We start from the raw sequence: 14,836 nt of genomic DNA, 5'->3' as shown, positions 1-14,836 counted from the left end.
GACAAATGACAGTAATAAAGAACTTTAATGTCTGACCATTTACCCCTGTGACTTTGGTTCTCTCACGTGGGGACTCTAGGGCTATATGAACCCTACAGTCCTCCTCAGTTCAGACAGTCACGCCATAATGCATGTCAGTCCCCATATAGCCATCCAAGTCTTTCACAAGGCAGGTGCTTTCTCCAGCCCTGGGACACCTGCCCCTCTGTGTGGCGAGAGTTGGGAAGGGTCACTGGAGAGTCAGAGAGGCGGCTGTGATGGAGAGCGAGCCCAGGGCCTGGGGCGCATCTTATGAGAAGTCCTGCGGGACCCGCCCTGGCTTAGGGACTGGCCATGCTGTGCCTCCAGCTCCCCCTCTACCTGGTGTGTGACCTCGGGCTGACGGCTTATGGTCTCAGTCCTGCGGTCTCCAGTGGGGAAACGAAGGTGATAATAGTACCCACATGAGAGAACCAAAGTGGGAGGGACTGGAGGGGGCAGGGATGAAATCCTACTTGTCAATCACTCAGAACAGCGCCTGGCGCCCAGCAAGCCATCACTCTCTCTTTGATCTGTTTCACAGAATAGGCAGGGATCTTTCTAGAATGGTTCGATGAAGACCGTCTGATCCAAAACTGGATGACGAGAGTGATGCTCCCTAGACCAAGCTCTGCCACTAACATTTCATGAGGCAAACTGGGGTTCAAAACCTGTTCGCGAGAAAAATGAAGATGCTGGATTGCCTCCCGGCGCCCCCAAACCCAACAGTGGGGAGTTCTACCCCTGGGTGGACGTGGGCAGGTCCTGGCCCCTTTCTGGGTGTCAGCCGCCCCATCTAGAAGAGGAAAGTGTTGGACTCGACGATGGCCCCCCCGGGGGGGGGTGGTCTGGTCCTGGCAGGCACGTGCCTGTGTCCCGCGGGCCCTCACCTGAGGTACTCATAGAGCCCGTACATGGGCAGGAAGTCGATGTCGGACAGGAACATGTAGGGCGTGCCAACGTGCTTCATGGCCACGTTACGCAGCAGGTTCACGGGGTAGAACTGGCCTTCCTTGTACACGACGTGGTAGGCCACGTTGTGGCGGCTCATGAGCACCTCGGAGCCCTGGGCGTAGCGGAGGAACTGCTGGGCCTCGGCGTCCGACAGGTAGAGGGCCAGGCTGACGGGCCCCTCCCAGTGCTTGCAGATGGCCTCCAGCATCTGGAGCCTGGAAGAGACAGGGAAGGTGAGCCGCACCTCAGCATCATTCGCCTGCCCTCCTGGGGTGGGGGGTGAGGAATCTACCACCATGGACACTTGGTCAACTGGCCTGAATCTTAATCACTGTGTCATGGAGGCAAGTCACCAAACCTCAGCTCCTTTATCCATAACATGGGAATGAAAACACTTACCTTGCTGGTTCTGGTCTTTGTCTGCTTCTAACCGAATAAGTGATATTAGAGAGTCACACGCCACCATAAGCCTTCTCTTTGCAGACTCTTCTTTTCAATCGGGGTGGGGAAGATTATATTAAATGATCTAAAGATCCCCTTCTAGCTCAACATTCCTATTCCTCTTCTCCCTTAGCAAAGGTAAACTGACCTCCTGGAGGAGTGACCACCGCAGATGATTTAGCCAAACGGAGGCTATGAGTTATAAGGAGCATTAAAACAAGCCGTAAAAACAAGAATAATAAGAACTACCATTACTTGACTCATTTCTATGGACCAGACACCTCCCAGAATTCTCCCGACAACCCTGTGCACCAGCTGCCCTTCTCCCCATTTTCCTGATGAAGGAATTGAGGCTCCAGATGTCCCGTCTGCTTTGATTCTTAGACTTGGAACAGACATGGATAGACAGGGCCTTGGAGACAGTGGGAAGAAAAGACTGAGTGTTTGGCAAAAGGAATTAAACAAAAAAAAAACACACACACTTGAATGTTGGGGACAAAAATGTGCCTGGGGTGATGCCATCTTCATTTTTCTGAGTCCTTCATGTCCCGGGCCACAGCCATTTTGCGAGACTACCCAAGAGGCGCCAGCTAAGGAGAGTGGGAGAACAGAGAAAAAAACAAAACAAAACAAAACAAAACAAAACAAGACAAAAAACGGGGGCTTCTGGCAGAGAGGGCTCTGCCAAAATGTTTGAAGAGAAATCTATAAAGGTAGTTCTTCTTTTCCCCAAAGGCATTACAAGTGCCTGCTACAGAAAATCTATGGTTAAGAAACAGCACAAGCCTATTTAGAGTTTTTCCCTCCCCAGCAAGAGGTACATAATCAGCCGTCTCTCTCTCAGCCTGAATGCCCATTTTATTCGGACAATTACCAGAAAATAGATTTCATGCATTTCTAGGCTTCTAAACAAAAGAAAACGGGTACACCTATTTTGTGTCAATGGCTTTCTCAAAGGACTTTCCGAGTTTCCTCTGAGTAATTCTGTGAATTGGTATTGCCTGGATTTGCTTCCTCTTTCTCTTTGGAGGATTAAGATATTCATCAGGGTAAAATGCCCTCCGTTTCTCATACTTTATGACACTAGCTAATCAAATTGACCAGAGCCGGGTTTTAAAAAGAGGCATTACATTCTCTACAATGCCTGATCTCACTGAAATTTGCATTCGGCCTCTGCTGCAGGCCCTGGTCTCCGCTGGGCTCCGTGCATCTGGGGTTTTCAATGATCCCACCTGCACCTCGGTTTTATGTTCTGCAAAAGTGGGGCCTCCGTACTTGGAAGGGAGCTGTTTGTACAAATCCTTTGAAATCTGGGGGGTCGAGGGCAAGAATAATTTCTAATTTGTGGATAATAAATAGAGGGAGTGGGATGTGGGAGGCACGTCTGGGTGTGAAGGGAGGCCCGCTCCTGCTGTGGATTCTCCCACTGATTTGGTGTTTGACTCCGTGTCTGAGTTTTCCAAGCAGGGGACAAGTCCCTCTTGGAGCAGCCTTTCTTCTGAGCTCTGCGAAGAGCTGAGGATGAAAACAGAGACACAAAATACTTAAGGTTCTCAGAAGAAGGATGCTGCTGGTGTGACCAACATCACACCCATGTGGGCTTCATAGGAAATTGTGCCAGATGTTCGGTGGAACCTCGGCGAGCAAGAATTAACGATGACACGACCCACTACTGTCTCTCTGCCACAGGCCCCATTCTCTCCAGCCTCTTCTCTCTTAGAACCAAGCTTTCTGCCAGGATCTGAACAACAGTGACAGACTGAGGTTTATCATAATGCTGTCGACATATAAAAATGCGACGATAATACGATCGATCTCTATCATTTATCTGTCGCTTAGAGTGGGCCGGCCCCATTCTGGCTGCTATCACGTGTAACGTTCATTTGTAACTCTACGAAGTTGAGGTTCTCAGCACTGTGATACAGGTGAGGAAGCTCAAGGACGTGAAGTGACTTCCTGCGAGTCACGTAGCTACAGAGCGGGGAAGCCGGATTCACGCCTTGGTCTGTCTGACCCTAACACCCAGGATCCAAATCGTCATTCAATACGGACTGGTGTTAAGCTGAGAAAAATGTCCCCCATGTGTCTTCTTCTCATTGTCTGTTCCCTCAAACGAGAATATGTGCTTCCTTTGGCGTCAGCTTCTCCCTATTCCTTCCTCCACCTCAGTCCCTCAAAGACCCAGCAAACGCTCTCGACCGCTCCCTGTTTCTGCCCGCATCTGTTCCCCAGGTTTGTCTCTGCGCAGTTCTTGCTGATGAAAAGCTCTGGGCCGAGTCTTTCTTTGGTCTCTTACATAGGAAAATAAAGTACCTGGCAGAGTGGGGACCTGGGCCAATGGACAGTGTCTCAAGAGACAAAGATTACTTCTAAAACTACAGAACTATCAGCTTGGAAGGAATCTCTGAGGTTTTTTTTAGTCTGGTGATCCTATTTTTATGATGAAAGAGCTCAGCCTCAGAGAGGGGTCTCACTTATGAAGAACACATGATGAATGAGTGCCGAGCTGACATTAGGACCCACAGTCCGCCTCTGTGTCCCACGATTTTCTCCAGTTCCCCACAGAGCCCACCTTCGCTCCATGCTGGGACGAGGAGGAAAAGGCTCAGGAATGGCCACAGAGATGTTTGGCAGATCTAGAAGTAGCCAAGGGTTACCCCGGGGTGTCTTCCTGTGACAGGAAGCCTCACAGTCTGTGTAGGGACAAGGGAGCAGGCAGGGAGATGGCTGGGACAGGAACCTGAAAGACCAGGGTTGGATGAAATTCTAGAATGTCAATTGGTCTGAACAGTCCAGGCAGGTGTCACTCAGCCTCTCCTGGAAAGGGGAACTCACTCCCTACAAAGTTCCATTCTGACACATGGGAGCCGGGCGGGCTGCACGGTGCCAAGCTGTGACTGTGGGTTCTGGGGTCGGACACACCTGGCTTTGAACTCTGAGCTGAGTTGGTATCCCTGACGATGGTTCTCGGAGCTTCCATATCCACATACGCATACTGGGGATGATAACACCTTTGGAGATTGCAAAATGGCTACAGATCATCCCTCTCCCTCCATCCACGCCCTTAGGTCAGACGCTTCCACACTGATTCTGGGCTGGCCCCGTGACTTGCTTTGATCCATGGGACATGAGCAAATAGGACACAAGCAAGAAAGTGAAAAAGTGCTTGTGTGTGGGTCTTGCCTCTAGCTGCCCTTGGAACCTCGGTACTGCGACCATGCGAACAAGCCTGCCGACGGTGCCACTGTACAAAGGTGGATGCGCTAGCTCTAATTTCCTCCTTAGGTTCTATTTCTGACTTTCACACATACATTCATTCCCTAGATATTTACTGATCATCTGCAGGGTGCAGGTAACGTGTTGGGCCCTGGAATGAACGAGAAAGACGAGGTTTCTGTACTTCCGGAGCCTCTCTCTAGCGTGTGGGGGGTGCGAACTGAGAGAAAAATCACAGCGAACGAAGGGCCAGAGAAGCGACAGACAGAAAACAGGACAAAGAGTAGCCGCGCGGGCTCGCCGGGGAGGCCTGCCGGAGAGGTGACGTTTGAGACCTTGATCGTGAGAAGGATCTGGCCTTAAGAAAGTCTGGGAGGAAAGTCTGCAATATGAGGAAACAGTCCTTGGGATAAAACTGGGCTTAGCATGCTCGGGTGGGAAGACACGGGGCCAGCGAGGACGGAACACGGGCGAGTGAGGAACTGGAGGAGAGGCTGGGCGTGGACAGGTGGCAGGTCACAGGGCACCTCCGATGGCTGTGGTGGGCAGCGATACTGCTCTTCTGAATGCCATGAGAAATCATCAGTTTTAATGATGTCGCCTGATACGTATGTTTAAAAGATCACTCTGGCTGTTACACAGATAAAGAATTACCTTTCGCTCTCCAGACCGGCGCTTGCTTAAGCACGCTTGGGATCGCCTGGGAGGTTTATTACAACCCAGATTTCCGGGCTCTGACTCTAGAGATTCCAGTTTGGTAGGAGTAGGGTGGGGCCTGAGAATCTGTATGTCTAACAAGCTCCCAGGTGACGCTGTGCTGGCAGTCGGAACAGCAGGTCTCTTAAAGAGCCCTGTCAGCTCAGCTAATGCTCTCTTTCCTCCACTGGCAGAAAATGGAGAGAAGACCCATCAGCCACAAATCCCCCGAGACCATACTTAGCACTTCAACCACCTTGTCAAAGACACAGAAGAGATCAGGTGTCTCTTGGCCAGGTGGCGAGGATGCTGTGATCAGGGGCCCCTCCCGGTCAGCCCACTGTCCTCTCGACCATTCTCGTCTGCTGCCAGGAGGGGTGGGGGCGTGAGTCTCCGAGCAGCTGGGAGAGGAGCAGACCTGCCAGCTCCACAGCTGTGCCTGGCACGTTCATCCTTTCTGAACTGAATTCTAGAGGGAGCCGGGCTGGGGAGCCGGCATGCCGCCTCCCCTAATTCGCTGTGGCATTCACGTAGGGCCTACTTCTGACTCAAAGGTTTACAAACACACCCGAAATGTTTCTTAAATTAAAAATCAATCCGACAGGCACCAGTCGGCCTGCTGCATCATAATTGGCTGTCTGGAGCGGAAGGAGGAATTTCTGCCATCTTCACCAGCTCGTGGGACCGCTTCGTAATTTCTGCTTTCGTCCCGCGGGGCTTCCTTCGGTGGGGTGCAGAATTCCTGGGGTCCTCTGAGGGACCGCTGGGATGGTGATATTTGTCACCACGTGTTCGGGGGCATCTGCGTCTGCCATGCTGGGGGATGTGCGTGGTCTGAAGGGAAGGCCTCAGTGGTTAGTGTTTGCAGTAGACGTGAGAGGTGGCAGGGTGTCCTTGGGAGCAGACTGGGAAGGACGGTCCCGGGGTCACCTGCACCCGGGCCCGCCCGGGGGTTTGGGGGTGCTTCTGGCTGGCCGTTGGCGGAGGGGCTCTGTTTGGCCTGTATTCTTTTGTTGATAACAAGTGTATACAGAAGGACAGATTTGGGTTGTTAATAATTAAAAAAAAAAAATTCTTCTAATTGTTTGTAAATTCCAGATAGCAAATTTCATAGCCAGCTTGGGGGCAAAACCACATTATGAGAAGGGAAATGAACTTTTGTTGCATACCTGATACTCACAGAGAACGTTCCGGCCTGTTATTTTATATAACGCAGACAGCAATCTGTGAACTTGACAGTTAATACTGCCACTTCATAGATAGGTAAAGGGAGGCTCGAAAACCCTAAGTAACTTGTCCGATTCACACAGCTAGCGACTGGTGCAACTGGCCTTTGAACCCAGGGGTGTGTCTGTCTCTCTCCTCTTTTTCTACATCACCTCACCTCTCCGAAATACCTGCCAGGTGCAGATGCTGTGGTCAGAGTGTTCAGATCTAGCAACTATGTGCCCAAGGCTTTCGCAGAGAGTTTCTCATCCAATCCTAACGAGGACCCTATGAGGCAAATATTTTTAACCCTCTATAGAAGGAGAAACATATGCAAAAGTGTTAAGTGACTTGCTCGCTTGGCCATAACAGGTCACCTGGCGAGTAAAGAAGTTGGTGGGATGTAAGCCCAGAACTCTTTGCAAGTCTAGTGTCCCTTTGTGTAGAACCACAGATATTAAGATTTTGCTCACTAGTGCTGGCATCATTTAGGGAGCCTCTGAGTGGATGCCTGGGCTAAGTTCGGGGCATGCCTAGTCTTATCTGATCTTTCCAACAACCTTAGGGGGTAGCTACTATAATTATCATTCTCGGATTACAGATGAGGAAACTGAGGCTCAGAGAGGTTAAGTGATTTGTCCAAGGGTCAAACTCAAGAAGCGGCAGAGCCACCAAGACCCGACAGTGTCTGACTCCAGGGATCAGGTTATTCTCTGTCGGGTCACCTTTTAGTCTGATTAGAAAGTATGTCAAATTTATCGCTTTCATTTTCTTCTGAGTTTGTCGGTAGCTACTGGCTACTGATCTTGATTCGAAATATTCTTCTGATAAACTGAATGTATTACTAGGAGGCGTGAATGTGGCAGAGGAAAACCAGGGATGCTGAGATGGGAACCTGGGGTTTTCTGGAACCCACTCACCTGTGCAGATATAGCATCTGAGCTTCAGGTACTTCATCTGAGGGGCCTGAGGTGCATTTATGCTGCCTGGGGAACAGAAGACCAATCTCACCCATCGTTCACTATGACTATCAAGGATTAGATTTTATGTTCTTTTTAAATGCCATAGAGAAGAAGAAGAAAGTGAGGACTGGTTTGGCCAGGTGAGTTAACTACTGTGCTGCTTAGCGAGGGAGAGTGCGGGCCCCCAAACTACAAGGCGGGTGAGAAGCCAAAAAGACACGAGATTCGACGGTGACCACTCTGGGATGCTGGTCTAAGTCAGTCCCTCGTGGAGCCTCACTGGAAGCCTGACAGATTTGAGCCGGAAGAGCCGGCCACCTGCTCTGGCTTCCCCAAGGCCTTGTGGGATCTAGCCCCTGCCTACCTGGCCAAGTTGTTTGCTTGCCTCCTCCCTACTCCTACACCTTAAGCTGAGCCACACTCAACTCTGCGTGTTCCCCAGCGGGCCCGGTGTCCTCTCTGTCCTGTAGTTACGCTGCACACACCACCGTGGGGAGGCCCCTTCTCTCTGTGTGGCTCTGTCTTTCAATTTGCTCAGCCTCCAACTCAGCGCAGATGACAGCTTCCCTTGGACACATCTGTGTTGTCTTTTCTCCACTCTCCACCGGGATGGGGGCTCATCCTGTGGGGGTCTCATGGCATCTCCCTACTGTTATCTGTCTCTGGCAGGCAGAATTCTAAGCTGCCCCCCAAGACTCCTGCACCCCGATGTACACGCCCTGGGTGCAGCCGGGACTTGGGAGTATAATGGAATATTGCTTCTGTGATGACGTGTAGAACACGCTGGAGCGTCCTCCTGCTGGCCTTGAAGAAGCAAGCTGCCGTGCCATGAACGGACCACATGGCAAGACCTGAGGGTGCCCCCCAGGAGCTTAGAAGAACCCCAGCCAAAGGAACCGTGGTCCTAGAAGTGAATCCTGCCAAAACCCGAGAGAGCTTCGAAGTGGATCCCGAGTCCCACATGAGATCACAGCCCCAGCCAACAACTCGATTTCAGTCCCGAGCCCCTGCTAACATACCCAGACGCCTGACCCACAGAAACGGTAAGACAATGTGTTTTTTAAGCCGCTAAATCTGTGCTAATTTGTTACATAACAAGAAAACGAATCCACTGCCTGAGGCCTGACTACACTACACACAAAGGCAGGAATAAGGTCTTATACATATTCCCAGCCCCTCAAGAGCCTGGTACATGTAGTGAGAGATGCTTCGGTAAGATCTGCTGAGTGATCGCATGAATTTGGAGATGAGAAAACGGAGGCCATGAGAAGGGAAAGAACCTTGCTTGAGATCACACAGCAGGTCAAGATCGGAGCTGATGCTACATCCTCCGTGTTTTTCCCTCTCCCCTTTGTCATTCTGTCTTTCCCTGTCACCTGTTATGGTCAGCAATATCTGTGTTTGTGCACAGGGGGCCTGGAGGCTGGGAATCTCTAGGAAACCACTAACCAATGAAGCTATTTAATTCCTCGAACCATCATGCACTAACACATGGTGGAGATCAAAGCAAGGGATCTGCTTCCACGAGTCCCACCCCACCCAGATGCTTCCAGATGCAAAGTTCCACTCACTCCACAGTAACTCCAGACTTTTATGCAAACCTTTTCATGTGTGCGTGCTTGTTCGTTCATTTGTCCTTCCTTCCTTCCTTCCTTCTTTCCTTCTTTCCTTCCTTCCTTCCTTCCTTCCTTCCTTCCTTTCTTCCTTCCTTCCTTCCTTCCTTCCTTCCTTCCTTCCTTCCTGACTAATAACAACTGACATTTATTAAACACTTAGTAAGTGTGCCAGGTACTGTTCTCAGCACTTTATAGGCAGTAAGTAATTTAATTCTCAAAATGACCCCATGAAATCGCATCTATACGCTGACCAGACATATCCGAGCTGGCTCAGAGACAATGAACCAATCGAACTCCTTCCCTGACTGTGGGAGCTGAGTGGGGAACGACATGAAGGAAGCTGGGACGAGGGCGGCTTTTGTGTGCCACCTGTAAATCGAAGAGGAAGCCGATCAACCGAGGTGGGAGAGAGGCACACGGGACAGCCAGGTATAGAAAAATGTGGCCCTGAGTGAATGACCTTGGGGCTCTGAATCCATTCACCTCTCGGCAGCCAGGGAGATGTTTTCAAAACCATAAGTGAGATCGAACAACTTTGTCTAAATTTCTTCAATAACGTCTCATGATGTTTAGAATAAAGTCCACATATTTTAGGAGTTTATAATGTTTTATCCTCTTAATCTCAGCTACTCTCCTCTCGATCTCCTGCTATACTGCAGCCCCACTGGTCTCCTGCCAGGTTTCTGAGTGTGCAAGCCCCTTCCCGCCACAGGTTTCTGAGTGTGCAAGCCCCTTCCTGCCACAGGTTTCTGAGTGTGCAAGCCCCTTCCCGCCACAGGGCCTTTCCACCTGCTATTTCATCTGCCCGGAAAACTCTTTCTCGGCAACTCGCACACCTGACTCCTTTTCTCATCTTAGGTCTCTGCAGAAATGTCCCCTCCTTAGAAAGACTTCCCTCGATCACATGAGCTAAAGAAGGTCCCGCTGGACGTGATTACCTATCCTGGTTCCTCAAAGCACTTACCACAGTTATCATCATTTTACTTAACTGTCTATGGTTGTTCATACACTAGCCTCATGTTCTCACCCCTGGCTGCACACTGCAAACTCAAAACACTGCAAGGTCTCCCCCTTACAAAGATTCCTACCTACCTGGGCTGCAGCGGAGCCTGGACGTGAATTTGTTTTAAAAGCTCTCCAGGTGATTCAATGTGGCCCCGGCCAAGGTCAAGAACCAGTGCATTAGATTGTGAGCCATATAAGAGCAAGGGTCATGTCAGTGCCACCTGATAAAAGCTCAATGGATGTTTGTTGCATCAATACACGCGGAAGGAACGAAACGGCAATAGCTTTCCAGTGGCAGCTGTGGCTCCGGCCTATGTGTGTCCCTATAACGCACCTCCTTTCCTCGAGGTAATCTGAGGAGAGTTCCATTTCCCAGAAGCAACCCTTCTCTCCATCCTCAAAATCACCACCAGCACCAAAATACAAGAGCCCTTGGTTTTCAGTGCTGGGATGCGGGTGAGACACTGGCCCTATGATGTCAGGCTTCCATGTGCTTAGCCTGGGAGGACATCTCTCCCGTCTCCACTTGATCAGGGGATAAGCAGCAGTGAGGGGACTGCACGGGGGGCGGGGCCCGTCTGCCGTACCTGTCCATGGAGAGCTGAGCGACCAGGGTGACATCCGTGTTGTCCGAAGCAGGCTCGTACTCATAGTGCAGGAAGTACAGGTGGGTCCGGTGGACAGTGAAACGCTCTCGCCGGAACTCGTAACACAGGTCGTCCTCATCCAGCTCGGAGAGCTGCTTCTGGAGCTGAAACACAGGAGAGGAGGCTTGGGAACAGAGGGAAAGCCCGGGGGGGCCCAGGAGCCTGGCCCTTGCGCCCTGAGTTTATCACCATTGGACGCCGCTGGTGGTCAAACACAGAAGGGCAGGTTCGCTGTTTTCATTTTCCTCTGCAGTTTTCAATCAAATTTCAAAAAGGTGACAACGAAGGGCATCTCTGGCATTATTTCTCAAGCCGTGAGCAACGGCAGATGACTGCATTTATCGCTCCAGTTCTCCACCTTCCCGATAGTCCTACCCTTTGTCACGTGACTTCCATTGCCGCCTACTAAAGAGACAGAGCCTACCTCCCTGACGCTTCAGTCTGACCTGGACTTGTGACTCGCTTTGGCCGATGGAATGGCGGGGAAGCTGTGATACCCCAATCCCGAGGCCAGGTCTCAAGAGGGAGGGCACATTTGCCGCCCCTCCCCCAGTGCCGTGATGAAATGCCTCGGCTAGCCACCAGAGGGTGAGAGACGCCCAGAGCAGGGCACAGTCTCCCTGCTGCCCCAGACATGGGAACCGGCTCAGCCAAGATCAGCAGAGCTGCCTCAATAAACACCACCGAGGCTTTATGGATCTGGAGCAACAGATAACGGATGGGGGTATCACTGGCATTTTGCGTGAGGTGCTTTTTCATTATGTGAGCCTGTCCCACACATCAGGGGATGGGCAGCCTCTTGGGCCCCAGCCCACTACATGCCTGTAGCATTTTCCAGACAGCCAGGTTCAACTCCAGAGGCATTCCCATGTCTCCAAATGCTGCTTAGGGAATCACTGAGATCCAGCGATCTATGAGACATTCTCGGCTATCGAAAACTTTTAAGTGTGAAAAAGGATGTGATCAGAGACACTCTAGCTTTTCAAGTTCCCTTTGATGTCCTTGCCTATTTAAAGACTGCCACGGTGCCAACAGTATAAGGCCGAGAAACTAGAATTCTCATTCCACCTAAGATCCTACGAGCCAAGTGACCCCTCTGCCCTGCAGGGTTAAACCCAGATGCTTGCGGATAATCACGCGCTCTCTCTGAGCCACTGCTCCCCACGTGCTCTGTACCTGCACCGGTGATGTTCTCTGTGTTCCCCAAGCCTGCTTTTCCTGCCACACCTCCACGACTGCACGTGTTCTTCCTCGCCCCACTCACTCTTCTCCACCTGGAGACCTGCTATTTACCTTTCAAGAGTCAGCGTGGATGGCACCTCCACTGTGGGCCCTTTACTGGCCCTGCCAGGTAGAGCTGGCCCATTTCCCCTCTGCGCTCCAAGAGCACTCAACTTGTGATTCCACTGAAGCACTTGTTAGCTTGGACTGAAATTATTTAAGGGCAACTTCCCTGGTGAGGTCGTGACACTTCTCCATGGCCTCCGGCACCGTGCCTTGTGCATGACAGGTGCTCGATATTCCTGCGTTACATGCATGAGAAGTACCTGCTGCACACGGGAGACAGTGCTCACTGTGATGCTAAGGCATGGCCTCCTAATTTTCCTTCTGTGTCCTTAATGTTATGCAGAGAAGGTGATCATCCTTGAACCATTATTTGTTCTAATATTTGCAGTTCAAGGGTCTGTGATGACAGAAAAGGCTTGGGACAGCAAACAAACACGTGCCAGGCTCCGAGCACGGTGCTGGGTACACGTGATCCCGTTTCCTTAGAGCCTCCTGTGGGGCACGTGTAGCCTCATTTTCCAGTGGAGAAAGCAGCTTCGAGATCTCAAGGTCACTTAGGCAGGTCGAACCTGGGTCTGTGTCCCTCCACCACTGGCTGCCTCTCCAGGAAAGATGCTCCATCAACAGAGGCTGAGGTTACTGGGTCTACCCACTCCTGCCGGTATGATCTTGGGTGAGTTACGTAACCTTTCTGAGCTTCAATTTCTACAATTATAAAATGGGGGATAATAACAGTAATAACGACCATAACTACCTGCGGATTGTGGGAAGATTCCAGAAACTCTGCATGTAAAGGGTGCAGTGTTTGAAGTGAGGTAAAGACACAGCAGATACTATTATGATGGTGGATATTATTACAATTTGGAGAGAGGGAGACACACCTGGGCCCTGAAGACACCTAGGTGGGTGCTCTCTGTCCTCAAACATCACCTGAAAGAGATGGCATGGCAAGTGTCTGGAGGGCAGGGAAGGCGGGGCTGGCTGAGTGTCAGAAACGGTCTCCATGTCTTTCTCCTGGAGGAATCCAAATACGCCTGGAACCCAAAATGCCTCCTAGGAAGATGCCTAACTAGCTGATACCCACCCTCCCTTTCTCACTCACACTGCAAAAGAACATAAACAATGACTCCCCTTTAGGGAATAAACATCTGTAAAGATCTTTGCAAAAGCAAGGCTGTTTGGGGTGTGTGTGTGTGTGTTTTGTGTTGAGCTTTTAATGTGTTGACACAGTGCATGGCTTCCAGTTCAATGAAGAGGAGCGGGGATGTGTGAAGATGTGTGTGGATGTGTGTGGGTGTGTGTGAACGTGTGTGTGGCCAGGCACATGTGTGCGGAGAAAAGGGTCCTTCTTTGATGAGGCTTCAAAGAAGTTTATTTATCATATGAGAAAGAAAATGAGTGACCAGAACATGAGATATGCATGTGAGGGGGGGTTTTCTCTTCCCCTCTGTGCACACACAGGCATTCCAAGGTACATGGCTCCAAGAGCCATTTTCTGAAAAGCACGCACATAGTGGACTCCTAAAGGCAGGAGCTGTATCCCATTCATTTCCGAATCCCTTGACCCCAGGACATCTAGAGCACCTTGTACATTCAATGAGCCTGTAATAGATGTACTCATAGCCACCGCATGATAAGAAAGGGAACAGAGACCAATAAAAGTGCTATTAGAACATAAAGTAGGGCCTGCCCTAGCAGGGAGGGTCTATCGGCTCTCCTGGGGGATAAGCAGCCTGCCTCTATGAGCTTCGTGTCCATGATGTAGTTCGGTAGCATCCGCATCCCTGTGGCCATCTCAGTGCTTAAGGAGTAGGGTCAAGGGAACGTTGTTGTCTATCAATCACATTCAGTACTGCGGAAAGGACATCGGGTATGATGTCAGACATACGGTGTCAGCATCTATGAGACTCTGGACCAAGCGGAAGCCTTCCGTGAGCTTTAATTATCATCAACATGGTGGACTGCATCTTTGCCTAGCTAATACGGACTAAGCACGTGACAGATGTTTTCAGTGCATTGCTTTATTAATTCGGTCCTTTGGCATACGTCTCTGTTCTACAGAAGAGGAAACTGAGGCTCAGAAGCTTTCAGTGCCCTGCCAGTTACACAGCTAGAGAGAAGCGGTCCGGATTAAGAATCCAGTATTTGGACCTCAAACCATTGACCTTTTTACAACACAATTACTTCTCTCCCTGGGGATGGACGTGAGGATCAAATGAGCTGGTGGAAGATATAATGCTCCAGGAACAAAGCAGACCATAAAAATGTGTATGCGGTCTGGTCCCAATACAGCAAACAGACAGACAGACAAAAACCCGCATAGAGAAGAGGCCAAGGGGAACACATTACAGTGTTAAAGCTTTCCTCTGAGCGGTGGATTTTATTGACTTCTTTCTGTTTTTCTGTATTTAACTGATTCCTTGCAATTTTCTGAAATGGGCGAATGCATGTAAAAGTGCTTTGTAAACTGTAGAGTGCTACACAAACCCTAGCCATGCTATTATGATCAGATTATGTGCCTTTTCAAATTCGAATCTAGGACTGCTTATTGCCGACCGCATGGCTGATGCTATCTCAAGGGGAAAGACTCTGAGCAGCTTAAAAACTGCCTCCCTTTCACCCAGGGTACTAGCAATTTCTCCAGGGAGACACCGAGTTGGAGGAAGAGCTCTCATTAACAGCACTCGAATGCTACTGCACCCACACTTTGGCCACGGGGAAGCAGGGGACGCCTGACAAGCAAGTCACAGAAACAAAAGATAGATTTCTCCTGAGATAAAGTGCATTT

General features: G+C 50.4%; 1 protein-coding gene across 5 annotated transcripts in view; it reads right to left on the bottom strand.

Annotated features, from left to right (window-relative positions):
- LARGE1 (LARGE xylosyl- and glucuronyltransferase 1) overlaps positions 1 to 14,836 on the bottom strand; it is a 484,407-nt gene that overhangs the window by 23,049 nt on the left and 446,522 nt on the right. For 4 of the 5 annotated variants that reach the window (XM_015591589.1, XM_015591588.1, XM_015591590.2 and 1 more), the window contains 2 exons: positions 10,702 to 10,865; positions 909 to 1,187 (listed from right to left, as the gene is read on the bottom strand). In XM_015591589.1, the coding sequence (XP_015447075.1) occupies positions 909 to 1,187; positions 10,702 to 10,865 (443 nt within the window). The remainder of the gene's footprint in view (positions 1 to 908; positions 1,188 to 10,701; positions 10,866 to 14,836) is intronic. The other variant, XM_025048690.1, reaches the window with a different exon arrangement.

The sequence above is a fragment of the Pteropus alecto genome, unplaced genomic scaffold (assembly GCF_000325575.1).
Source record: "Pteropus alecto unplaced genomic scaffold, ASM32557v1 scaffold94, whole genome shotgun sequence".
NCBI classification, from domain to species: domain Eukaryota; kingdom Metazoa; phylum Chordata; class Mammalia; order Chiroptera; family Pteropodidae; genus Pteropus; species Pteropus alecto.
Note: the sequence above shows the minus strand (reverse complement) of the source record. Positions and strands in the feature narration are given on the sequence as shown.